General features: G+C 51.1%; 1 protein-coding gene across 7 annotated transcripts in view; it reads right to left on the reverse strand.

Annotated features, from left to right (window-relative positions):
* Positions 1–2,184: 2,184 nt before the first annotated feature.
* The window catches only part of RAB11FIP3 (RAB11 family interacting protein 3), an 87,132-nt gene continuing 64,919 nt past the window's right edge, over positions 2,185–24,397 (reverse strand). For 5 of the 7 annotated variants that reach the window (XM_069809666.1, XM_069809668.1, XM_069809669.1 and 2 more), the window contains 10 exons: positions 20,927–21,061; positions 17,575–17,610; positions 14,690–14,783; positions 12,809–12,912; positions 10,598–10,738; positions 9,500–9,581; positions 7,327–7,464; positions 6,286–6,441; positions 5,717–5,857; positions 2,185–4,895 (listed from right to left, as the gene is read on the reverse strand). In XM_069809666.1, coding sequence (XP_069665767.1) covers positions 4,782–4,895; positions 5,717–5,857; positions 6,286–6,441; positions 7,327–7,464; positions 9,500–9,581; positions 10,598–10,738; positions 12,809–12,912; positions 14,690–14,783; positions 17,575–17,610; positions 20,927–21,061 — 1,141 coding nt within the window. In that variant the 3' untranslated portion in view covers positions 2,185–4,781. Of the gene's footprint in view, positions 4,896–5,716; positions 5,858–6,285; positions 6,442–7,326; positions 7,465–9,499; positions 9,582–10,597; positions 10,739–12,808; positions 12,913–14,689; positions 14,784–17,574; positions 17,611–20,926; positions 21,062–23,120; positions 23,287–24,397 lie in introns of those variants that run through there. The other 2 variants (XM_069809673.1, XM_069809667.1) reach the window with 2 other exon arrangements.

Genomic DNA, 24,397 nt, shown 5'->3' on the forward strand with positions numbered 1-24,397 from the left:
GTCCTTTCGTGGCTCGTGCCGGCGCGGTGACAAGCCCGCCGAGCTGGGTGGCAGGGGCTGGCGGCTGGGTCCCGACCCCCCGCCTGCACCGGCAGAGCACCCCGTGCCCACCCTGGGGCTCCAACCGCCAAGCACCGCGTTCCCGAGGCCAAGAGCAGCGGGGAGGCACTGGGACCCGACATGGGGTGGCTGGAACCCCTGGCACCGCAGCTGGGGTCCAACCCTTGCTTGGTGCCTGCTGGTTTCCCGTCGGCGGCCAGAGCATCCCACCGTAACGAAGGGAGAAACCAGAGCTCTTCAGCGACGTTTAAAGCAGTGTTTCAGAAGTGGCTTAACTTCCCCGAGGAGTTTTGGAGCTACGAAAGCTCCACAAATCTCTAACCCTATTGCAAATATATTTATTTAAATGCATTTAACTTTTTATAATCAATAATAACTCAGAGCTGCCTGCAGCTGCTCAGAGGCTCACTAGCATGGTGCCAAGACACAGCAGCACGGTGGAAGAGTGGTTTGGAACAGCTCCAGAGGAGCTTGGGTTGTTTGCACCAGTTCTGGAGCTGTTCTGAAGGATGTGGAGATCTTCAGGGCGTTTCTGGAGCAGCTTTTTTTTGTGAGACCTTTTCACATGGTGTGCAGCAGAGCTTGAGTGCTTCCGAGCAGCTACAAGTATTTTTTGATGAGTTTTAGAGCAGCTTTGGAGCAGCATGCTGTTTTAGGGTTGCTGACGCCTCTTTGCTGTCATTCAGAGGGGATTTAGGGTGGTTTCAAACTGTTCGGAGCACAGTTCAAACTGTTTGGAGAAGTTTAGAGACGTTACTGAAAAGTTTTAACGCTGTTGAGAGGTACATTAGAAAAGTCTGGAGGAGTTTCAGGAGGGTGTTACAGCACTTGAGGCATTTCACAGCCACACAGAGGAGGCTTAGAGTGCTTCAGAGCTGCTACAAGATCTTTTTTTATGATCCATTCTGAGCTATTTCAAGGAGTTTTAGAAGAGTTGAGGACTTTAAGAGCTACTTCGAGCCGCTCCAGGCAGTTTTAGCATCTTGGTGCTTTTTAGGGTTGGTTTGAGGAGCCTGAGAGCTATTTGAGCAATTCAAGTGCTTCATTGCTGCCCCGAGGTCCGTCCTTCCAGAGCTCCGAGCTGTTCAGAGGCAGTTTACAGCTCCTTGAAGTGACCCAGCACCACACCAGCACCCTCAGAGCCATTTATTTACCCGATTTCTAGAGCAGCTTCAAGCTGTTGGAGGTTGAGCTCTTCAGAGGAATTTTTAAAGGATTTTTTAGAGGTGTTTAGAGACAGCTTGGTGCACACTAGAGCAGTTTGGAGTCCTACAGAGGCGTTTTAGAGATGCTCAGGGACATTTTAGAGCAGCTCAGGGATGTTTTAGAGCAGATCAGAGCGCATGGAGCAGTTTGAAATAATTTGGGGTGTTTTAGAGAGCTCAGAGTGTGTTAGAGGCATTTCCCAGCATGCAGAGGCACTCAGAGCTCTTTGCAACAGCTCTGGGTGCTCCAGGGCTGCTCAGAGGAGTTCAGAGCAACAGTCTGGAGTCATCCAGAGGCACTCCAGGAGCTGAGAGGGTATTTTGCACGTTAGAGCCCTTTGGGGCAGCTTACAGGGGCTGGGAGGAGGTGGAGGGAAGCTTAGAGGGGTGTGGAGCAGCTTAGCAGGGTGGTTTACAGCCTTTAAGGGATTTTTAGAGTGGTTCAGAGGAGCCGAGTGCTCAGAGGGGTTCAGCACAGCGTAAGAAAGGCAAGGGAAAGCAAGCCTCTGTGTCCTCACCAAGTGAGTTCCTGCTGGTGCCAAGCCACAGCCTGGCCCTGTCTCAGCCTCCCCAAACCCTCCAGAGCAGCAGGACACCCTGGGGGGGGACAACAGGGCCAGCTCCGAAGGTGCCTCACCCTGCCTGGACCCCACCAGGAAAATGAAGGGTGAATCCCCCCCCGCCCCCACCAGTTCCCACCTGCACAGCTCAGCTGACTGGGAGGTTTTGGGTCCCTCTGACTTCAGCCCCTCCGGACCTAGCTGGGTCTGGCCTCCCCCATCCTCATTTCCCCCAAAATCTGAGCACTCTTCAGGGCAGGGGCATTTCCACTCCCATCCAGCCCTGCTGGAGAGCCAGCTCTCGGATGCTCAGGATGCTCCGATGCTCGGAGCCACCCCTATGGAAAGAAGGTCTCCAGGCAGGAATAGTAACAGCTTTTAATCTGACAAGAATTGATACATCATTTAAGACAATACTGTTTTTGCCTCTTTTGGGGGGACTTCCTTCACATACCGGTAGGGAAAGAGGAACATTTTTGGGAAGTACAGTTTTTGTTTGTTTTTTTTGTTTGTTTGTTTTTTTCCATAGGGACTTTAAAGCATGGTGAATGTGCAAGTCAGTGCTTTGTTTGCTTAAAACTTTTTCCCGGTGCTTATTTACAGTTACAGTACCTCTTTGTGAGCGACAGGAAAAAAGACGATTGTTTGAACTGAGGATCCGTGATCCCAAGTCGAGAAAGGCAGATCTCCGATATTTATATATTTATACATATATATATATATATGCTTTTGTGTATACACAGATACATTTCTCTCTTCTTTAAAGTATTAAAAAAATGATCAACCTTCATTCTATAAAAATACCTACTCTACAAGATAGAAAAATTTTCCCTCTCCAAGTATACACTGATTTACACCCAAAGCTTCTCTGGAAATGTACATTACGTGGCTTCTTCCCGTGGACTCGGGGCAGGGAGGGGAGTGGATGCCAGGGAGGGCTGGGTGTACAGGAGGGGGTGCGGGACCGCTGGGTGCCCCCCTCGCCCAAGGTTTTTGGGGCTCGCCCCCACCCCGCTGCGCCTCGCACAAGGCCACGGTGAGGGGAGTTGAGCACCCAGAGGCGATGTGGAAGAGAGGGTGGAAGAGGGAGGGTCATGGCAGCGGCAGCTCGGCTGGCTCCGGGTATCGGTCCCAGGGCCGGCAGCGCAGGGGACCCGCAAGCCACTGGGGACCCCCCAGCAGGGACTAAGGCTGCGGCAGCTGCCACCTCTCCTGGCCAGCAGCACCCTCCAGGGACAAACGGAGAGCGGGCTGCTCTGCCACGCACCAGCGTGGGAAGAGAGATGTGCCGTGTGCGTGGAAGCGTTTTGGGAGGAGCAGGCACCCCCTCGCCGGTGGCCAAGGGATCGCTGTGGCTTCTGTTTTCAGGCCACTCTGGCATTTCTAAAACCTGACAAGCAGGAAAAAGAACCGCTTTTTGGGGCCCGATGTACTAAATGAAGCCGGATCCTTGGGAGTCCACTGGCTGTCTCCTACCGGGAGCCGGAGAGGAGCAGGTCGGTTAAAGTGGCTGCTCCCTGGGGTCACGCTACGCCACGGCCGCTTGTGCCAGCAAGCCAAAAGCTGTCTGATGTAAACATGGCTTTTGTTTCCCAGGGAGCTGCTGTTGTATTCTCTGGTCTCCTCTCACCAACGGCATAGAGATTTCAGCCCAGGCTGATGCCAGGGGCTGAGAAATGAGAGCGGCTGCCCCATACCCTGCCACAGCGCAGGGAAACAGCAGGGAAAGGCGGCTGGAGCAGGCTCTCCCTCCAGGACTGCAGCTATCACCAGCAGAGCACTGCTCCGGGTGGGAATGGCACAGGCCACTGTCCCCAGGCCAGGGACCTCAGGAGGCAACGCAGAGAGCTCAGCCCTCTCCGCTGCAGCTCCCCAACTGCCCTTGGCCGCTGCGTGTCCCCATCCCGGGCCATGCAAGCCAAGCCGGGACAGGGAGAGGCGGCCAGGACCAGCCTCCAGTGCAAGTTGAAGAGTCACAGCTTTTCCCCCAGTCCCTGCAGGCTGGACAGACAGCACCCATGTGTCTGCAGCTGGGGCCAAGGGGACCTCTCCTCCCAGAGCCAGCCCAGCTCAACAGACACCTGCAGACCCCGTGGCAGCCGGCAGAAGAGCTGGGAGCGGGGAGGAGAGCAGCAGAGCCGTGAACGCCAAGGCATGCCGACGGTAGTGAGCCACGGACAGCAAAAATAAATAAGGAGGCAGGTGACAAAGTGCGCTTACGCCCTGTCCCGAAAACGGCTGCTCCCCTGCCTCTTTCTGCCACCGGTGAGCGAGAGAGGAGCCAGCTAGCTCTCTGCACGCAACCCCTTCCCGAGCAGAAGCGGCAGGGCAAGGATTAACTGCGCCAGCTGAATGAGGACATTTGCATTAAGTTAATTAAAAAAAATAAAACAAAACAAAAACAAAACCCAAACCAACCTCTACAAGTCCGGGACATGTTTCCCTCTTTCCCAGATCTGCCTCAGTGAGTGAGTGTGTCAGGGACACTTTGGCAAAGCAGATACTTGGGCTGGACAGGGCAGCAAGGGAAAACATCAGCGCCACTGCTTCCTTCTCCATCCCATTATCCCGCAGTTCAGAGAAACCCTCTCCTTACAGCCCTCGCGGTGGCAAGCTCTTGTTCGCACACTGCGTGCCAGAGGGTCTGACGCCGCTGTCAGGGCAGTTCCCAGCTTCACGGGTAGCTTTCTCCAGCAGTCCGTTGCCTGTGTTTCTTTTCCAGGTTCCCTTTCACCCCTCAAAACCAGAAGGGTTTCAAAATAACGGAGTCAGACAATAAAGCCTTGCTGCTGGTTTTCTTTTCCCCTGGTCCGCTGGCTAATTCACCCACCGACCTGACGCGATGCTTCCTTGTGCCTTCATCAAGAGCAAAGACGTTTCCAGTCCCTCTTTATCCTCTCAGAGCACCAAATCCACACCCATCGACGAGCGCACAGCCGGCGGCTCTCGGCCGCCCTTACTTAACTTCCAGGATGGAGGGGTTCGTCTCCATGATGGCCACAATAATCCTGTCGATGTAATCCTGCAGGCGGAAGTTGATCTCCTCTTGCTTTTGAATTGCTTCCATGAGCTGCAAAGGAGGGAAAAAGTGAATGAGCGGTCACTGCCTGCCGCTGCCCAGGGACAGAAGCAGGGCTTCTCATGGCTCTGTGCACCCACAGAGGTTTCCCCCTTCTTCACTCTGGTCTGGGATATTCCTGGCCACGTGTAAGTGGCCAGGGAAAATGCCCTCAGCTGCTGCATCTGCTCACTCCTGTCCTTCCTCAAGTTCTCAGCCAGATGGGACCCTGGAGAAAGCAGGGAGCATCACATCTCCCTTTGGCCCCCAAAACATCCAGGTGTGTTTCCCCACTTCTTTGGGCCTGAGAGATTTAATTCTGATGCTTATGTGGGCTTGCACACCAGTATCTCGGGTACAGCCACGGAGCAGGGAGAAGATGTGCCAGAGAAACCAAGATCTCCAGGGTAGATAGATGTCCCAGCTCCCTGGGGTTTTAAGACAGCTACAGACAGACACACCCCATGTTGGCTGGTCTGTCCCAGGAAGAGGAAGGCTGTCACAGGGCAGGCAAAGCAGAGCTGCCAGTATCAGCAAATTGGAAGGGAACAGCTTCCCCTATTCCCAGGAAGGAGGGCTGGCAGGCAGGGTAAGTCCTGCAAGTTCTTCAAATAGTTGCATGGGCATTTCTTTGCTCATAACAGCTTTCAAGTGAATTTTGGGAGTGAGCTATACCACAGTGGTATGGTTTAAGCCCTACCACACAAACCCAAAACATACAGACAGGGCCACATCAGCTCCTCCCAAGCCCTCGGTTGGCTGAGAGGAGAGGAGATGTACCAGCCACCCTGGGAAGATGCAGTTTGAGGTAAGCAGTACCCCGTGGTACGTACCTCGTCTCTGGAGACCGAGCTGATCTCTGCTGCCAGGGATTCAGAGAAGGAGGCTGAGAAGAGGTTCTTGGCTCCCTGGATGCTCAAGTTAATGATCTGTCCGTTCAGTTCATCGTTCTGCTCCTTCAGGTTCCTGTTATCCTGTTCACAACAGACAAACCAGATGCTGAAGCACATGGTGCCCTCAAAGCAGATCCGGCTGGGGAAGGCAGGGGCTTTTGTCCTAACCAGCGGCTCACACAGTGCGGGGAGCAGTGCATGGTCTCCTGCCTCAGTCTCGGCAGAGCCTGGAGAACCTCTGGAAACATGGGATATGCTGGGGAGATCCAGGGGACACATCAGAGAAGAGGGCTCTTGAGTGTACACATGCTGTCCTTCAGAAGAAGGAGCCAACTTCTCCCATCCCAGGACAGGAGAGCAAGCAAGCAGGGGGCTGCCAGATGCACAGTCAGCTCCTTGGGAGGCAGCCCCCGGGCCTCCACTGACCACTCCACAGTGTCAGGGAATCAACATCCCCTTTCGCAGACTGAGCAGCCAAGACGCTTCCCTCCCTGCCCAGCCCTGCATACCTGCTTGAGCTGCTTGATCTCTTGCTCCAGCTCCGTCTCTCGCGTCCTGCTGTTGTACTCCTGGAGCCCCATGCTGCTACTCCTGCCTCTTCGCTGCTCAGCTTCCAGTTTGAAGAGTTGCAAGTGCTCGAGCTGTTTCCTGAGGTCCTCAATGAGCTACAGCACAAGGGAAGAGCACAACTGAGCACCCCATCCCCTGCAAGTCCAGTAGCTTGCACTGGTCATGGCTGGTGTGACAGATGGGCTGTCCCCCACCTGGGAGCAATCCCATCAATTGCTGCAGCAGAATTAACAGACCCTTTCTTGGGGGGCACACAGCTTCCCCTTCCTCCACCATGCCTCTAGCAAACAGGAGAGGGGGAGCTACTTAAATACATGAGAGCAGCCCTGGAAGGACTTTGTTGGAGCACCAAAGACACTGGCTCTGGGTCTGCAATAGCAGACAGCCCCCCCGCAGCAATGCAGGCACCTGCTTGGGCAGCTCCCTCCTGCCACAGCACCATGAATCCCTGTCTCACCCGAGTGCTCTCAGAATCACCACAATGACAATAATTTCCTCTTTGAGGCCCAAAGCTCCTTTCCTACCACAACAGCAAGCCCAGCTTGAGCCTCCAGCTGGAATTACCAACCACAGACACCTGGAAGGGGCCAGAGAGAGACTGTGTTTCTGCCCCCAAGCACACAGAAGCTGGCAGCTCTCACTCAAGCAGCCTCGCACCCCTCTCCTCTTGCATGCTAACGCCTGCTGACACCACGTGCCATTGTCACAGTGCTTCTGCCACCGCTCCTTTGATGCGGAAGAGAAACAGGCCCCACGGGAATGGGCCAGTGTGGCACAACCCCACAGGGGTTGCAGATGCAGGCAAAAGCAACAGATGTTACATAGTTAAGCTGCTGTACTACCTTTCTCTGCCCAGGCAGGACCAAATGCTCCAGTTACACCTATTTCTGGAGAGGCTGCCAAGGCCAGCTTCCCCACATAGCCCTAATTTCGGGGACTAGCAGGACAGGGCTGTGGCAGGCAGCCCCGACTCTACTTACCTCCTGCGTCGACTCCTTCTCCTTCTGAAACTGGTGCCTCTCCTGACTCAGCCTGTCCCCCATCTTCCTCTTTTTCTCCTGCTCCTCTGTGAGCTGCACAGTGAGGTCTTCAATCTCATCCAGCAGCTTCTGCTTCTCCTGTAATGACACGAAAGGGGAGAGTCACAGGGCCTGTCTTCTTTCAGTGCTGCCAGGGCTCTTCCCACTTGCTTAAGGACACGGCGCATGCTGAGCACCGCAGGGAAGGCTCTTCTCGCTGACGCATTCGGATGCTCTGCCTGCTGGGATTTCATTTGCTGTCTGAAGGCTTCAGAGCCCGAGTGCTTTGGCAGCAGCAAGAAGAGCCACACACCAAAATAGCACTGCTAAGAGAGAGGTAATAAGAGATAACTCAAGAATAAATGCACACAGGCAAATACCCACATTTGTGCAGCTTTCTGGGCAGCACGATCCTGGCATGGGACATGACTTGGGTGGGACTGGGGCCAGCACAGGGACTAGAGGTCAAGAAGAGACATTAAAATCATAACGCTCCTTAGGTCTGAATTTCAGAAAAGCCATGAATCCCAGATCTTAAGCCACTCTAGGGATGCTCATTCTCGGTTTCAGATATGAAAGAATTTAACTGAGGACTGACCCAAGAAGGAATATGACCAGTTCAAGCAAGGATGTGAAACATACAGCTCAGCTCTCCTGCTTTGTCCCCTTCCTGTACTCAAAGCTTTGGCAGAACATTTGAGATAGCAGGTAAAGCTTGTCACTTGGTGACAACAGCCCTGTACAGGACACTTCCCTGTACAGCAGCACCCTTCTGCCTATGACTACTTCACCTCCTCCCCAGGCTCACAGCTTCCAGCCTGGCTCTCACCGTGAGGAAGGTTTTGGCTTTCAGAAAGCCAAAAAAGCCACAAGACCCCAGCCAATGCTGGTGCTGGATGGCCCATGCCATGAAGAGGTAAGGAGCAGCTCTGAGGGGAAGCTCCAGCTGCTGGGTCTGGGGTGTCCTGCTCTGTGGAGCAGAGCACCAAAAGCACCACACCAGCAGGAAATGCAATGCTGACAACAAAATCCTGATTTCAGACAACAGACAAGACAGCAGTTCATCAGCAGGGCTTCTCTCCTCAGCAGGGAGGGGCAGCTATTGCACCTCTCACTCCTCCTTAATCCCGTTAACTGTGGAGAAAAGCAGCACTGCTCTGCAGAGAGATTAAGGATCAAAACCAACTTTGTGTGGCTGAACACACCTAGGCAGGAAATTCATCCTCAGACCCACAGTGGTTTTCCTATCCCCAGCCTCAATGGACTGTGCTTATAAGGTCTTGGCAGATGAAGACCACTTCATCGTGGCCACATCAGGTAAAGATAGAGCTGCAGTGCTCTCCTGCAGGCCCAAAGACTGCAAGTGGATGAAACACTTGAGGGCCTTCAGCTAGGCAGAGAGGTTTGATTTCACTTAAATTTTCATCTTACATCTGCCACAAGCTCGAACAGAAACAAAACACAGCCTTTGTACCAGATATTACATCTGTAACCCACATTCTCTCAAAAAAATGAGGATCTTGTCCATCCCATGGAGACTGTGGCACCTCGACAAGCCTCCCACCCCGGCCCTGTCAGCAACTGCACGGCCTTGAATCCTGAGCAGGGCGAGAAGTGCTATCTGGGAGACAACACAGCATTGTGAAGACTCAACTCGCAAATCCCAGCGAGGGTGTATCTGCCCGGGCAGGATGCAGAGATGAAGCATGCCTGCTCCTCTTCCTCCCTTGCAGCAGACTGTCCCGCTGCGGGCTGCGGCCGCAGGGATGGGGACAAGCTTCCACAAGAGGGCACGAGTCCCCTCCTAAGCAGCCAGGACAGGGCTGCCACCGCTGCACGCTGCGGCTCCACGCAAGCTGCACTGTCACAGAGAGATTTATTAGGGGTTTGTTAATCCCAGCTTCCAAGCCAGACACTGGGAACCTGCACAGACTGCGGTATGGGATAGTTCTGGTCTGAGGCGAGGTCTGCGGGGACTGGAAGGCAGAAGCAGCTGATTTGTTCGTTACATCAAACGGATCTCACGTAGACCTTTCATGTAAATGAGAATTTCAGCCTCAGCCATGTAAGGCAGCACATGGGAACCCAGAAACACAACTCCAGCTTGGGCACCCCAAGCACACACGGTCCTCACCTCCTCAAGTCTTTCAATGTTAGCTTTTAAACAAGGGACACAGGATCTTAGCTCGCTGTTCTCATCATCCAGTTGCTGCAGCCTGCAAAAGTAAAGAGATGTGTAAGAAACTCACCCAAGCATCCCAAGTGTAGGAGACTTAGTTGAAACATCACTAGGAATATTAAACCAGGACCTGCTGAGGGCAAGCCAGCAGGGATTTATCTTTTCAAAGCAAACCCTTAAGACTTCCATTATTTCTACTCCCAGGGGAAAAAGCGAGGCATCCACATGATTTCTGGCAAGTCTGCTGTCCGGTGCCATGCCCTTCTCAACCAGCTCCAACACTATTCTTTAGGCCAAGGGCTTCATCAGTCCATGGGCAAGCCTCAACACTAGGCACCAAAAAGCAGACACATTGCCTGGGCAGAGTCAGAGCAGGGGTTCAGAGAGGGCTTTAGCTTTGCATCCTCCAGGCAAAGTAACATCAATTTGTCATGGTAACTGTCCTACTACAAGCCTGGTAAAAAAAACCCACTGCCTTCATCTTTCATTTACTGCAAGGGTTGAACAATAGCAAAACGCATTCTGGAAAAGCAGAAAAACCCCTGTCAAATAAATGAAACTTCTCCCACACCACTTTTTTCTTTGGAAGCCAACAAGGTGGCATGAAGCATCCCATCCGGGATATTGCCTTTTGGAAAACTCTTCCTTCCCACATATTTGCTTGTTTCTGTGAAGGTGGAAAACATGTGAGCATCAAACATACTTCCATGGGTCATTCATGAGAACAAGCACAAACAAACTACCTCTTCACTGTGGGGCAGGCGCATGGATAGAGAATGTGAGCTAAATTTAAACTGCATCAGGGAAATTCAAATAAAGAGTCGGAGGCTACGTTTACAGAGGAGCTTGATTTTGGAACTATGGTAGGAGAAGTACCCAAAACTCAGGGTTTATAATGACTTTAGTTACACCTTCAATCAAGTTAAACTTGCTGTCTACTGCACTTTGTCTCCCCAAAGGCTGCAGTTGCAAAGTGGCAACCTGTACACATATTCCAGTGTGTACATGTGGATCCAGGAGACCTGCCACCACCCAGCCCTGCCCCAGCCCCACCTGGCCTGTAGGTTCTCAATCTCAATGCTCTTCTCCCTCTCCATTTTGCTCAGCAGCTCCCTCTGCTTCTTGATCTCCTCCAGGAGTGTTTGGTCAGCTCTCAGCTCCTGCTCCTTCAGCTGTTCCTCAAGAGCATTTGCTCTGCGGAGAGGAGAGAGAGGATTAACCCTTCCTGGTGTCTCACCCCCGGCACGCTGCCATCCCAAGGGATGGATCAGACCCTCTTCCCAGCCTTCCTCCTACTGCACAGGAGAGCTGGGAGAAGCAGACTGTAAAATAGAGCGAGCTTTCAGAGAAAGTACACTTATCGCCATCTCAAGCAGCAGGTGTATGAGGGCTTCACTTCATCCCAGCAGATGCAGTGGGAAAGCAACATGGTCCATGAAACCCCCAAGGACACTACTGCTGACCCACATGACAGTCAAATAAAATAAGCCAGGTGGTACATGCTGGTATGGTCTCTGTCTAGTTTTAAGTCTCCAGGGTGCATCAAAACCCTTTTTAAGGAGGAGGCCAACAAGGGGGTGAGGTGAAGGTGAAAGGACAGTAATCATTTTCTAACCCCTGGCCTGTGGGTCACAGTCACAACATCACTCAGAACAAGCTACTTAATCAGAATCTCATAGAATCATCAAATCATTTAGGTTGGATGAGACCTTTAAGGTCATCGAATCCAACTGTAAATCCCAGGGTTGTGGTTTCACCTGTAGCAGCCATGGCAGAGAAATTCTCCTTCAGCCGTTTCTAGCATTTTGGGCTCCCTTACTCTGCCCTGAAGTAGTCTTCTCTTCTCTGGGCAATGAGACAACAGCCCCAATCCTCCTCCTTTTCATTCTCTCATGTCCCCAGCAAAAAAATATGGGATCTGCAGGTCAACCTTCTCCATGTGCCAGCATAACAGCAATTTACACGTGGTCCTGAGACTGTGACAGTGCAGGCAGTGGCCGTGTTTGCTCAGGCAGGGCAGAGGTATTTGCCAGCACGCCTACCTGCCCTCTGGAGCAGTCACAGGTAGCCCATGTCACTGCGCTGCAGTAAATCACCCAACCCCAGTAGTGGTCCAAGAGCCGAGGTTTGCTAGGGGGCTGGTGTGCTGGAGTTTATGCAATAGCTTTGCATAGGCAGGCGGGGAAGGCTTTTGCCAGATGAACTTATTCTTCAACTAGCAAAGAGTACACTTGGGGCTTTACTTGATTGAAAGCTGACTGACACTTCTGGGCCAAGGCGCTAAAGTGAAAACATTTCCCTCGCTGCAAAGTTTATCAGGGCTTAGAGAAACCTTTGTTTGAATCACTCAGTTCCCTGACACGATTGTTACTTAACAATCTTACAGCCCTATAGATAAACTCCTGCTGGGTTTATCTGCTGAGGGTAAATACACTGCTGGAAGAGAGAAGCCTGCCAGATTAGTAAAGACAGTGATTACATCAAATGAGATCCAAAGGGCTACACCCCAGCCAGGATCCAAAAGCAACAGGATCAAGGCTGGCTGTGGGCAGGGTAGACATGGGTAGTAGGGACCCTACTGTACCTTCCACCCAGACCTAATGGGTGAAATAAGGGCCAGAAAGAGTCCATATAGAGCAAGTATGAAGCATATATCCTCCCTGAATGGGAAGCTTTCCAAGAAGCATGACCCCCCTGCAGTCCTCTGAGCCAACCCCTGGAGCTCCAGAGCTCCACAGAGACCTTTCAGGATGGACATGTGGGACAGGGAAGCACATAAAAAAAGATATTAAAAAAAGATCTAAAAAGCAGCGTTATAGCTACTTCTGCTACTTCTGCTATATCTGAGCAGAACATGGCGAAGGAGGTATTTGCTGTTTGTCCTGGCTGAGCTACAAGCCATTTCCTGCACTCCTGGGAATTTGCCAGAGACCCAGAAAAGTGTGTGCAGGATGCTGTGATCCCACACATGGCCCTCATTCAGAGAAGGCAGCCTGAATCCTAGCTAGATTTAACCACAGCTGCCCTCTGCCAGGGCAGGATTGAATTGTCAAGTGCAGAGCTGTGAAGCTTTCCTGCTATTTTCTATCTCCCTCCTCTCCTGCTGTCTCCTTTCCCCACATGCTCTGGCAGCTCCTGCCTGCCATCAGGCAGGCAGCTGGGCCGCGGGGAAGGCACGGGCTGCTGCAGTACATGGAGGGGGAAAAGGCACCACAGGCGATGCTAAGCTTCATTTTGGCCATGGCACAAGCCCGGCTCCCTTACCTGTGCACGAGCTGCAGGTTTTCCTGCTTGAGGCGGCTGTGCTGCTCACCATTAGCAGCTGTGTCCTTCTCCAGCTCTGTCACCCGCTTCTCCAGAAAGACCACCTGTGCAACATGAGAGGGGAGGATCAGCTGCCCGTGCTTAAACCCGCTGGCAAAGTGGCACCAAGTGCCAGAGCAACTCCCACCACCTCCAGCATACCATGCAGGTGCTCCCTGCTCACTTTGAGGCTGCCTCAGTTTGTTGCACGGATTCAGAGCCCGTCACTCTGATGCAGCTCCTGGCATTACCTGTGTCCTGCTCTTCACTGCACAAGGCAGCCTGAGCTGCAGGAGCCATCACTAGGGCTTGCTCCTGGGCGAGCTACTTAAAAATAGATGGTTGCCACTGGAATCAGGTAGCCATGCCTCAATTTAAAGCATCCTTTTAAAACATCCTTTTACACCCTGGTTTTGATGTCTCCCATGTACCAATACAGAGCCAAATGCTTCACTCTTTCCTTTCTTCATACCCTTCATGATGATGTCCTACATGGAGGTCCAGAGGGAAAGACCCCAGTTGGATCACCACAGCTCTGCTGCATCCAAGTGCAGACCTGAGGCTGGGGATAAGCACCTGCTGCCTGAAACAGGACTGAAAGACCTTGAGTTCACAGCTATACGTAAATAAAGTCACATAAGAGGAAACAATGCTAGCTGGTAGGAAAGGATCAGAGATGAGTATTTTCTCCCTGTACCTATGAGGGGCTCATTTCAGCTGTATTTGCATTTTCATTCACTTTCCCTAAATAGTGCACAACTTTGAAGAGCAAAGGGGGCTGGGGGTGCCCCTCTACTTCCCACCCAAGTAGGAGTGTGGGTGGGTGGGGAACCGCAGGAGGACAGAGTTCGTGGTCCCAAAAATCCCATTTATACCCATACAAGAACAATCAGGAAAGACAGGCAATTAGGAGCATGTCTGCAAAACCCGAATCATTGCTCTGGGGAGAAGGGCAAGTGACATACAAGTGTATTAAAAAAAGAAACATGCAGAGACACAAGGCCTTTTCCAGAAGTACACACATGGTTTCCCAAGCCAGATGCCTTAAGGAATGCGAGTGTTTTATTCAACTTTCAGACTTGGAAAAATGTTGATTTTTCATTCTTTTTTTAAAGGTCTTCTATGCATTATAATTATATCTGAGTGCAGCCACACACATATGTATTTCTCTTCCACATGCTGCTCCATGCAGCTCTCTATTCCTGATTCCAGAATTAAAAAGTCATTTTCAAGGAGTTTCAGGACTGCAGCAGACATTTGCACAAGCCACAACTCACCTGAAAACTTTCCTTCTTTCCCTTAGCTATTTTAGCTGGGGATGCTCAAACAAAAGCTTTCTTGTGCTCCTGCCAAGCTCCCATTTTGTCCTATAATCCTTTTCTCTTAACACCCCAGCAAAACCCAACAGGACCAGCACAAAATCAGCTTTATATCCTGACGACATGAGCAGCAGCAGCAAGAGCGTGCCAAGGAACGGAAGTCCTTGTTTCATATCAGGCGACTGCTCATCTCCGAAAAGCAGAATTGGAGAACATCTTATTACATGAAGCAGAAGTGAAAATACAGCCTGCAAACAGCTGTCAGCACGGCAGCACACCTCCACCCCCCAGGAGAAGGCACCAGTGCCACCTCCTGACTCAACACAGGACCTCTGCAACTCAACTCAGAGCGCTCTCGTTCTCCTTCCCCTTGATGTGGAGGGCTTCGTACGTCCCACCTGCACTGAGCTACCCAGTGCCAGCTGCGCAGTAAGAGAAGCTTCAGCCTAACTCCTGCCTGGGGATCTCGGAGCACTGCAAGCCACTACACGCTCCAGGATAGCGTAGACAGCATCAGTCTTACCTTGTCTGTGATGTCCTCTTCTGTACACTCCAGTGTATCCCGGTAAGACTCCTCCATCACCCCCACGGACAGTGTGCTTGTCTGATGCAACTGTCTATAACACAGAAAACCCACCCCAACCCACAGCAACACGAACATTAGAGCGAACATTGCAGGACATGGCAATTTCAGACGACAACTGCTCTTGCAGGATACAGTCCTCTCTCTCCCCTCCTGAGCTGCCACCTCCCTTTCCAAGGGGATTTAATAGCACTGCTCCTTCTTGGGCTGCAGGATTTGCAGCAAAAGATGGCATGGGCCAGGTCCTTCTCACCACCACAAGCTCCAACGGGCAATGAAGCTCACTGCCCCAGTGTGCCCAGATAACAGGGCTGAGTGGGTGGCTGCTTACCAGCTCAATGAACGTGCCCTGCCAGGGAAGCGCACACGTGGACACATGCTGCTGGTACTTCATACCATGATCATTTGTTCTTGCTCTTTGGAATGGGAAGAGATAAGAGCTCACTCTTTTCACTTTCTTTCTTTATGAATGTACCAAGGCCATGTATTATCCAGCAAAGGACAGAGTACTCCGCTCTAGCCACTGATAAGGTTAATAAGAAGTGGGGGGCAGCGGGTGTAAGGGGAGGGAGGAGAGAAAAAAAAAAACCCAAACTTGTTGTGAAACACCCCAGCCCACCTCCCTGCACCAGCCACGACAGCTAAGACTGAGCTAATCATTAGCAAGGCCTTGCAACACTGGTGTCCACAGCTTCGTGGCTATCTAAAGGACACTCCGTGGAGGGGCTGACCTGTGCTTAATCCTTGTGGTATCACTGTAGATCAGCTCCATTGTCTCCTGGCACAAGAAACCACTATTGCCACGGGGAGGGGTGGTTGTATTCCAGCTCTGTGAACCTCAGGCAGATGCTGCCTGGAGAAAACCACTCTGCCTTCCCACTGTAACTCAAACGATGAGCAGCCTGATCTACCTTTGAAGCCAGCGCTGCTTTGAGCTGGAGGTGAATGAGAAAACCACAGAGGTCTCTTTGAACCTCAGTTTTTCCTAGGGATTTGTAATGTGGGCTCTCAAATTCACCCTGCTAAGCAATATGCTCATGCAAGTATTCATGAAGCGTAAGTGGCATTTACCAAAGAGACCACAGCTGAGTACCAGCCTTATTTTGCATCCTCACCCTGAGTATATATTTAGATTCTAAAGTCTGAGGCACATTTGTCATTTAAATCATGCCAAGCACAACAGGGCCTAAGCAGCTGAGATTTCTTGGCACAACCAGAACCCAGTAACAAAAATCAGGAAAGAGCCCTTACCACAATAAAATCAATTTCCTAAAAGCAAATGTTTTGGTATTATTCAGTAATTACAGTATTTGCAACAAAGAGCTTTCTGTGGGCTGATCTTAAGGATCTGGCTCTACTTTGCAGCAAACCCCTGTTATCTCTCTTGTTATCACAAACTAAACTCGACTACTCTTGAATTAACCAATATTTACCTAAGCCCACAACTTCCAGTCTCAGAAAAGCATCTTGCAAATGCAAAGGGCCAGGAAAGCTCGATCCCCCATAAAAGAGGGCATCTCCATTCCCAGAAGTTTAATTCAAATCCTCCCTAAATTTGCTCTGCCAGACATGGGACAAAAACTAGTCCTAAAACAGGAAACCTGGGGACAGGCTGCTCCCTTCAATCTTCTTTCCTGCCAGTGTTTTTAACAAAGATCTAGAAACTAAGATGACCGGAACTAGGAAATGTAATATCAAGGACCTGCTTCCTTGCCAGGAGAGGAAATCGTGCCAGGGGAGACTTGCTGACCACAGGAAAATTGGAGAAGGGAAAGGTGTGAGAGCATACGGGAGGGAGAGGCATACAGAAGCTGCTCTGGTCAGTGCAGGGAGCAGACTGAGTGCCAGGGCACGGGGATATGAGCACCACCCAAATTGAGGTGCCTATTGCTTTGCAGCATCCTTGCTCTGCTCAGAAACAAGCAAAGAGAAAACCAACAAATGCAGAGGGCAATCTCCCTCACCCCCGAGCAGGGCAGAGGCAAGCAGGACAGCTAAGGTGAGCCTCAATATATTCTTAAAAGCACGATGACATGGGAACAGGAGGGATGGTGAAGGTGGGGAAGGAAAGACAAGCACCAGGTGCCATCGAGAAGGGATGGACCCTCTGCCCCAGCGATTCAGAGCAAACTCTGCAGCTTTTCCTGTGCAGTCAGGGATAAAAATGCCCACAAGGAACAGGCGACTGGCATCACATGAGATAGTCATGCAGGACAGAAGCAGTGCAGCATTAAACCCCAGGGTGGGGTTACCTGCAGCCAGCCCCCAGGAACTCCCCAAAGCCCCTGACCGAGCAGGGAAGGCTGCTCCTGCAAAGTCAAGTGCTGAGGATTACACTGAGCAAAGTAAAACAGAACCAAGAGACTTGTCTAAGGTGGCTGGCTTTTTTGGGGTGCTGCAGAAATCCCTCCAAGTGGGTGTACTGACTGCTCCGGTCTTCTAGAGACTCACCATGGTGACACTGGGGAGGAGACAGCCCAGCCAAGCAGTCCAGAGGGACATGCCCTTCTAGAGACTCCTTCCCCACTCCACATGCCCCCCCTGCTGGGGCACTGGCAGGATGGAGGGGGAAAAGCACCCCTACTTTTGTTCTGGAAGAAATCAGGTTGACACCAGTCTCCAGCTGCATGCATGAGTGAGAAAACCCCATTTCAGAAGAACAGCTATTGCAGACTATATCAGAATTAAACCTGCTTTTCCCCAGCACTATGCCACACACCCAGAAGTACAATACTGCAAGCTTATTTTGACAGTCTTCCTTCTGCAGGCCCGGCAGCTAGTACAGACAACCCTCTCACCAAGCAGTAATAGGAGTATAAGCTTACCTTGCCACCTTCTTGCTTGAGAGTCTTTTATTTGGACTGCAAAATGAAGAAAAAACAGGAAAGAGTTAGGATAGCTGACAGTGGAGAGCAAGAGAAACAGGAAACTGCAAGTACTCTGGGGCACATCCTTTGCTATGGCAGGGGAGCGCCCACACGGCATGCACAGCCCGGCCACCCCCAGTAAAAGGCAGGCGAGGAAACCACTCACATATTTAACAATGCAGCGATAACAAACCAAATGGAATAACGCCACAGAAAACCTCACCACCTCCAGCAACGGTATCCTCTCACCGGCTGATCCCTGTCCTGAAAGCTGATCCCCGAGGAAAGCGCTAATAATAGCGGTGAGTTTGGTGGGCTTCAGCCTGGCGCCGACGGCAGACCAAGCTACGTCTCCTGCACCCCACATTACCCCAGCCCTCCCTTCCCCTGCTACCCCCCCAGGAGCTCCCTGCCCAGCAGCTGGGGGACAGGGCACAGCTCCTGCCTCCAAATGGGCACTTCCATCCTTCTGCATGCTGGTTTGCACTTCTCACAAAGATTATTCTCACTATTAGGCTCTGGATCGCCAGAGAATTGCTGCCTACTTGCAGCTCAGAGATTTTAGAAGCTGTCAATCATTTCCCGTTCTGGATTTTAAGCACAGGCACTGTTATAATTGCTGGGCTGGGGTACGAGCTCTCCTTTGCACAGATAACTGACGGAGATCACACACCCCGGCTCCGTATATGCCCGAACCAGCTGCCACCATACCACAGCGGTCAGGGTTTAGCTAATGCTCAACGTGACCCACAGTACTAACAGCCAAGGTCTGCGTTACCCTGCCCCTGCCCCTTGGGATGGGGCTGCAGGCTCTCCCCGCTGGGAAAAAAAAGCCTTTTTCAGAAACAGCTACTTGCTAAGATGCTTCTTCCAGTCCTTCAGTCGTGACTGATGCAGCTGCATGCTAGTGAAGCAAGCGGGGCTTGAATCTCACTCCTCATCTTCCACCCAAACACACACTGTTGTCAAACAGATGCCACTGGGACACATCACTGATACCAAATCATCACTGAACGATGGCAGTAAACACAGCTCTAGCCCGAGCGGAGAAGCAGCAATTGCATTCCCTGATGCTTAGCTCAGTTTAAAGAAAAAATAAAAATAAAAATCATCTGGGAGTCCATTCCTGCCTAGAGCTGCAACAATTACATTAGTTCTCAGAAGGAGGAATTAAAAATAGCTGAGGACAATTTTCTTTTTTAAAAAAACAGTGACCAACCAGGGGCTGTTGTCAGGGTTACCAGCCCTCGTGTCAAAAGTGCATGCTCAAACCCCTTATTTCCAAGGAGTGCAAAAGCCGCTGCTGGCCAGGCTTCAAGGACGCTCGGCACCCGCCTGAGGGGAGGAGGTCAGGCCCTCGTGTTTGCCAGCAATTGTAACGAGTCACGTATGTCCCAGCACCGGAGAGAGAAAAAATATTTTTCTCTGCAAACAGCTTATCGGAAAGCAGTGCTGGCACCTGCGGGTGTCTCTGGAGGGGACGAGACACACAACCTCTGCTTCAAGGACACCAAAACAAAATATACTTTCACAAAACTGGCTCATCTCAAACTCCTTGCGGATTTCTTCCCTGCCTTCCTGTGCCATGGGCTTGGGCAGCAGTGCCCCAATGCTGGGACCAGGCTCCCCACCTTATTCCAAGTATAAAACACTGTATATACGCCCACAGCCTTTAAGACTGAGGCTGTTACATGGTGGCTTGGGCTTCACCCCAGCTGCTAGCATCCTCTGGAGCGGGTGTCTTCAGGCTTTGCCTCCCAGGCACGGTGCGAGTCTGCTTGGCCCAGATTTTGGTCCAGTTTCTGCTGCCCTCTTCGCTTGCAGTCTAGGACTTGTCCCCTTACACTGAGGGCTTCACGTTGCTGGTGATGCTGGGAGTAAACAGGTCCTGCCACATCCTACATGCTGCATGGGGACACCTCTCGTGTCCTCACTGCAGAAAGGGTGGGTAATGCCCCCCCATCGGGTCAGTGCGCAGGAGCACTTGGAACAAATTTCCAGCAAATTTGTGCATAGGAAACCCTGAACACAGATGGAGGAATCATACCTACTTGTCCTGAGCCCAAAGGGCACACATTAAATCAAAAATCTATGGAATTCCCACCGTGACACCATGGGACGGGGAAGCTTCCTCTGGAAATCCCATCCATCATAGAAGGCTCTGAGGTGTTAGTTCAGCTTTGCAGGTAAATTTGGTGGAGAAAGCCTGAAATGGAGTGGGGCTACTGGCATATCCAGGGAAGTCTATTGTTCCCCTTAACTACATAACCTGAGACCCATCACTGACCCTCAAGGCCTCCAACAGCAAAGGCAACTATTTACCCAAGAAAGAGAAAGGAAGAGAAGTACTTTTTCCATTAAAAAATTTAAGGTCAAGCTCCTATTTGTTTTCCAGTTGTCTTCCCATAGCTATATAGCCCAGGAGAGTTCCCATGTCACACTGTCCCTGTAGAGGACAGATAGAGACCAAAAGCACGACCAAAACCGGGCTTGAAAAAGCACACCAGATGCGAGAAGAATGATTATCATTAATGCCACCATCCTTCCACGGACTGCAAACAGGTCTGAAAAAATAAACAAATAGAATCCCTCCCCAGCTGTCAAATCAGCAAGTCCAGCTGCTGGCTAGTAGACCTCAAACGTTACGTTCAAAAACTCGTGAAGTTCCTACCCAAAGGCCCCGGCGTCTATCGCGTCTACTCAGCTAGTGGTGGCACATAGGTGGGCAGGCAGCTGGCAAAGCTGGGTGAAACAAGATTTTACTGCTGCAAAGCAAAAGCGTCTACAGGAGAGGCCCCAAGTCACAGAGAGCAAGCTGATGTTTCCAGATTACTGCTGCAGTGGGAGGACGGGCTGTACCTACCCTTCCAGGTTGAACCAGCAACTCGGGCATGCCTCCATACTGGGCATTTTTGGCCAGAAGACCTGGCAGTCTTTTCCTTGGTGACAGAAATACTGTACATGATCAGCTTACGGCTTCAAGTCCCAATGCAAGGACTGCATTGCTCGGAGCGTGGAGAAGCACCCACCACTCAGCAGGACATGCAAAGAGGCTGCCCAGAGCAGAAGGGAAGACTCTCATTGTCTGCCAGCCTCCACGGCTCAGATTAAAGGAAACTTCTGCTCACCCTCTATAACATTATTACAACCTTTACCACCTGGAGAGGCTCACCTCGTTTGAAATTCATCCCCTTTCACAACCACAAATCAAGCAACGCACCAGCAAAGGAAAGCTGTGCAAGACAAAGAGAGTCTTCCCCTCCAGAACATCATTCCCAACACTGAAATGGCCACACACAAGCTCAATTACCTATTCATTTCAAGATCATTCAGGCGAGCAGAAAGATCCTCGAGGCGGTTGATTTGTTTGTGGCACTGGCTACAGTAAAACTCAAATGCTTCATCTGCGATAATGCTGTGCAGTTTCGCAGCGAGCGGATTGGTGCTAGAGAAATCACAAGGGTCATTTTAACAGGACAGAACAGACAGGGCTGATTTTTGTCTGTGGCTTCCACAAGCTGAGCGTACATTTGGGCAGGGGAGCTTTTGGTGTGAGATACAAGACTTGCAATTAAAAACTTCAGGGCAGACTGGGTCACCTCCCCTCTCGATTTTAGAAGTCAAATCACAGTCAATATGGAGTTGCTATAAATTAGCAGGACTTCCATCACCTTCCTCCCAGAGACTTATAGCAGCTGAGCTTGGCCCATGTTTCCGAACCCTTGTGCCGGCCAGCTCTTGTGGAGGACCCCCTGAGTGCCCAGGGAAGGTGAGGTGCATGCTTTCCACAAACCTACACAACTACAAGGTTTATTTTCCAACATGATTTTCCAAGCAACCCATCTCAGGAGGCTCTAGCAATTGTCCTGGTTTGCCTTGGTAAATGCAGACCGAACTCACACACCACTGGATTGGGTGCCATGAGCGAGAGCCAAATCCTTTGGTTGGTCACACCGTTTTCCAACAGGATGCTTTAAAAATAGAGCAGCTGTGCTGCTGTGGACCCTCTGTTAGTAACACAAACAGTCAGACTTTCATTGCAAACAGCTTTCAAGCTGAGCTTAAAAAGGTGGTTGCAATTCAACTGCTCTCTCCTACAAAGTGAAACACAGAGAAACTAAGCAGCGGTGGTGCCTTACTGTAGGGAACATCATTTGGCAAGAGGACATGGGGGTCTACAGGACTTTAACAGCTTGGGAAGCTAATGGGTCCGATCAGCTTTTCCTTTTCTGCTACTGACGTGGAAAGCATGCTGCCGAGGCATTCACCGACACTTGGCAAACCAGGGAGCCATTTCCCCCATCTGACACGACTTGGGCAGGACAGAGTTTGGTCAAGGATGCCATAAATCCTTTATGTGGGAAAATGTGCTTCTGGAAGCCACAGACTTTAATCAAAGAAAGGTTAATAGTGAAAAAACAAAGTAGTTCAATAAGAAAGACAGGTAAAGGTGTGAGCAAACACAAGCAAGCTTAAAACCAAAAGGCATCTGAAAGGGCTAGTCAACCCCGTGATACAGATACACACTGGCAAGTCCTGGCCCGGGAGATGCTGAGTGTGTGGGACACCCAGGGAGGGGTCCCCTGGCTCAGCACTTCTGCATAACCCCTCATTGACATTTTTGGTGGCAGTGGGATGTCAGCAGCCCAGCCATCCCCAGGGTCAGGCCTCTGAGTTTGTGCCGTCTGTACAGTATTTCCGAGCCCCTTTAGAACAGGCAACTGGACAACAATAAATGCTGAATTGCTCATCTCTTCCCATTCCTGGAAAAAAAAAATATTGAAAAACATTCCCCCTACCCTCTGGGGCAGGTTTGGACCCAGGATAATCATCATCCACCAGCAGTCAGTTCAACTGCTCAGGCTTTGTGCAGGGTAAGAGCTGACAGAAGTTTTATGGCACCTGGAAGAAGTGATGTGCCCTTTGCTGGGCTCTGCCCCCGTGCCTGGCTGCACGAGCCCTGTTCAGTGAGTCTTCCTCACCCCTGCCGGGAGGCAGAAACAGCTCACCCAGCTGGGCGCATCCCTGGGTGAGGTGTGAACCCGAATCTTAACAAGCATTAATCAAAACGGGAAAAGAAGCGTAGAGAACCCACAGGCCAGCCTGGCAACTCTTCGAGTGTGTGCAGATATACTTCGCCTCTGGCCGCGTTGGTTGTTTGCCCGTTGAGTGGGTGAGAGCTCAACCGCACTGCGCCTTGGGGTGTCCCCACCTACCCCTCGTGGCAAGCCGCCACGCTCTGCACCATATGCAGCCTTCCTGCCTCCTCCCTCCATCTCATGGAGTAATGTTCGTCTTCCACAGGTCATCGGCACTTACTGACACAGCACATTGGCAGCCGTAACGGGTGCGTGCAAGGAGTTTTTCCTTTCAGTTGCCATTCATTTCCCACCAAGCGTTGCAGAGAGACTTTTCCTACTGGATGGATGTGCCAGGGAAGAGGTAGCAACCCAAGAGGAAGGATCACAACACACACACAAGGACTAAGCAGGAAAATGCAATACCCCATGGTCTTCCCTGAAGGCTCTTGGGTTTTGTATTAGTCCTCTGGTGAAGATCTGGAGCTGTGGCAGGAAAATTTGTCAGTGTTATTCCTGTTTAGAGACTCTAGTAACATGGAAAGGGTGCGTGGCGATGTGACTGTTTACAAGCGATACTGCTCCTCATATTCAAACCTCAGCCAAAAAAACAAAAGTTCAGCCTGAACCAGAGATATCCTGTAGTTCTTTAAGGTTTCACTATGTTTAAACACTCTGGGGAGGCAGGGCTATGTTCAGAAAAAACAGCACAATCTCAGAGAACCTTCATGCATGCAAAGATAATCCAAGGTAAGGGCTAGACCTGAAAGGCATGAGGGAATTCTCTGTTTCAAACAGAAGCCTGTTCTTAACTCTAGAGGTTTTGCAGGGTTTATCTGCAGCCTGCCTCCCTAGCAAGCCCCAGCAGTGAGTCTCCAGCATAACCACCACAAGCTGTGTGGCCACATGCCGAGTGAGGCCCTCCCAGCAGAGGAAAGATGCTGCAGAGCATGATCTTGTGGATAAGATCCAAAGAGACAGAGCAGCAGTGAGGAGGCGGTACCCTGACAGAACAAGATTTGAACACTGGGAGCGTAGGCAACCTGGGAGCTCCGGACTGATAAAGAAAAAGTTTAACTGGTTGCAAAGTTCCTTTAGCTGAGTATTTTCTTGCCAGGAGCCTTCTGGACTAGGTTGGATGCCCACCCTCAAGGAGAAACTCAAAACAAACACCAAGGCTGGGTGTTATCCAAGAGCACTTTGTATGCTGCAGCACCAGTACAGACAGCCATACTCGGCACTTCTGCACAGTGCCATCAAAGGACAAGCGTGGATGAGTGATGCGTACGTTCCACTGTAGCGTATCCCATCACATCGAGCACTGGAACACTGGTTTCCTGAAGTAATGGGTTAGGCATGTTTTACAGCAACACTCCTATTGCAGGTTTTGTTAACAACCTCAAAATGCCTGCTGCACCAGCAAAAAAAGAAAGTCAGCCCTGACCTGCAGCAAAGCGCACGTGTGGAGATTTGACAGCAGTTCTTCCCTGTCAGCCCTGTGCAACCAGAATTGCCCAAATTCTACAAAGGGCTTTGGGAAGCTAGTAGAAAACAGGCAGACAGCAAAAAAAAAGTTATGACAAGTTTGTACTGCTGCAGAAAGTCACAAATGTGTATCATCCCAAAGGAAAAAAGTATGTTCTTGTCTTCAACACAACCGTGCAGCTGGCAGGGACCACTCCTGCCTTGCACAAAGATGTACT

The sequence above is a fragment of the Haliaeetus albicilla genome, chromosome 22 (assembly GCF_947461875.1).
Source record: "Haliaeetus albicilla chromosome 22, bHalAlb1.1, whole genome shotgun sequence".
Lineage (NCBI taxonomy): Eukaryota > Metazoa > Chordata > Aves > Accipitriformes > Accipitridae > Haliaeetus > Haliaeetus albicilla.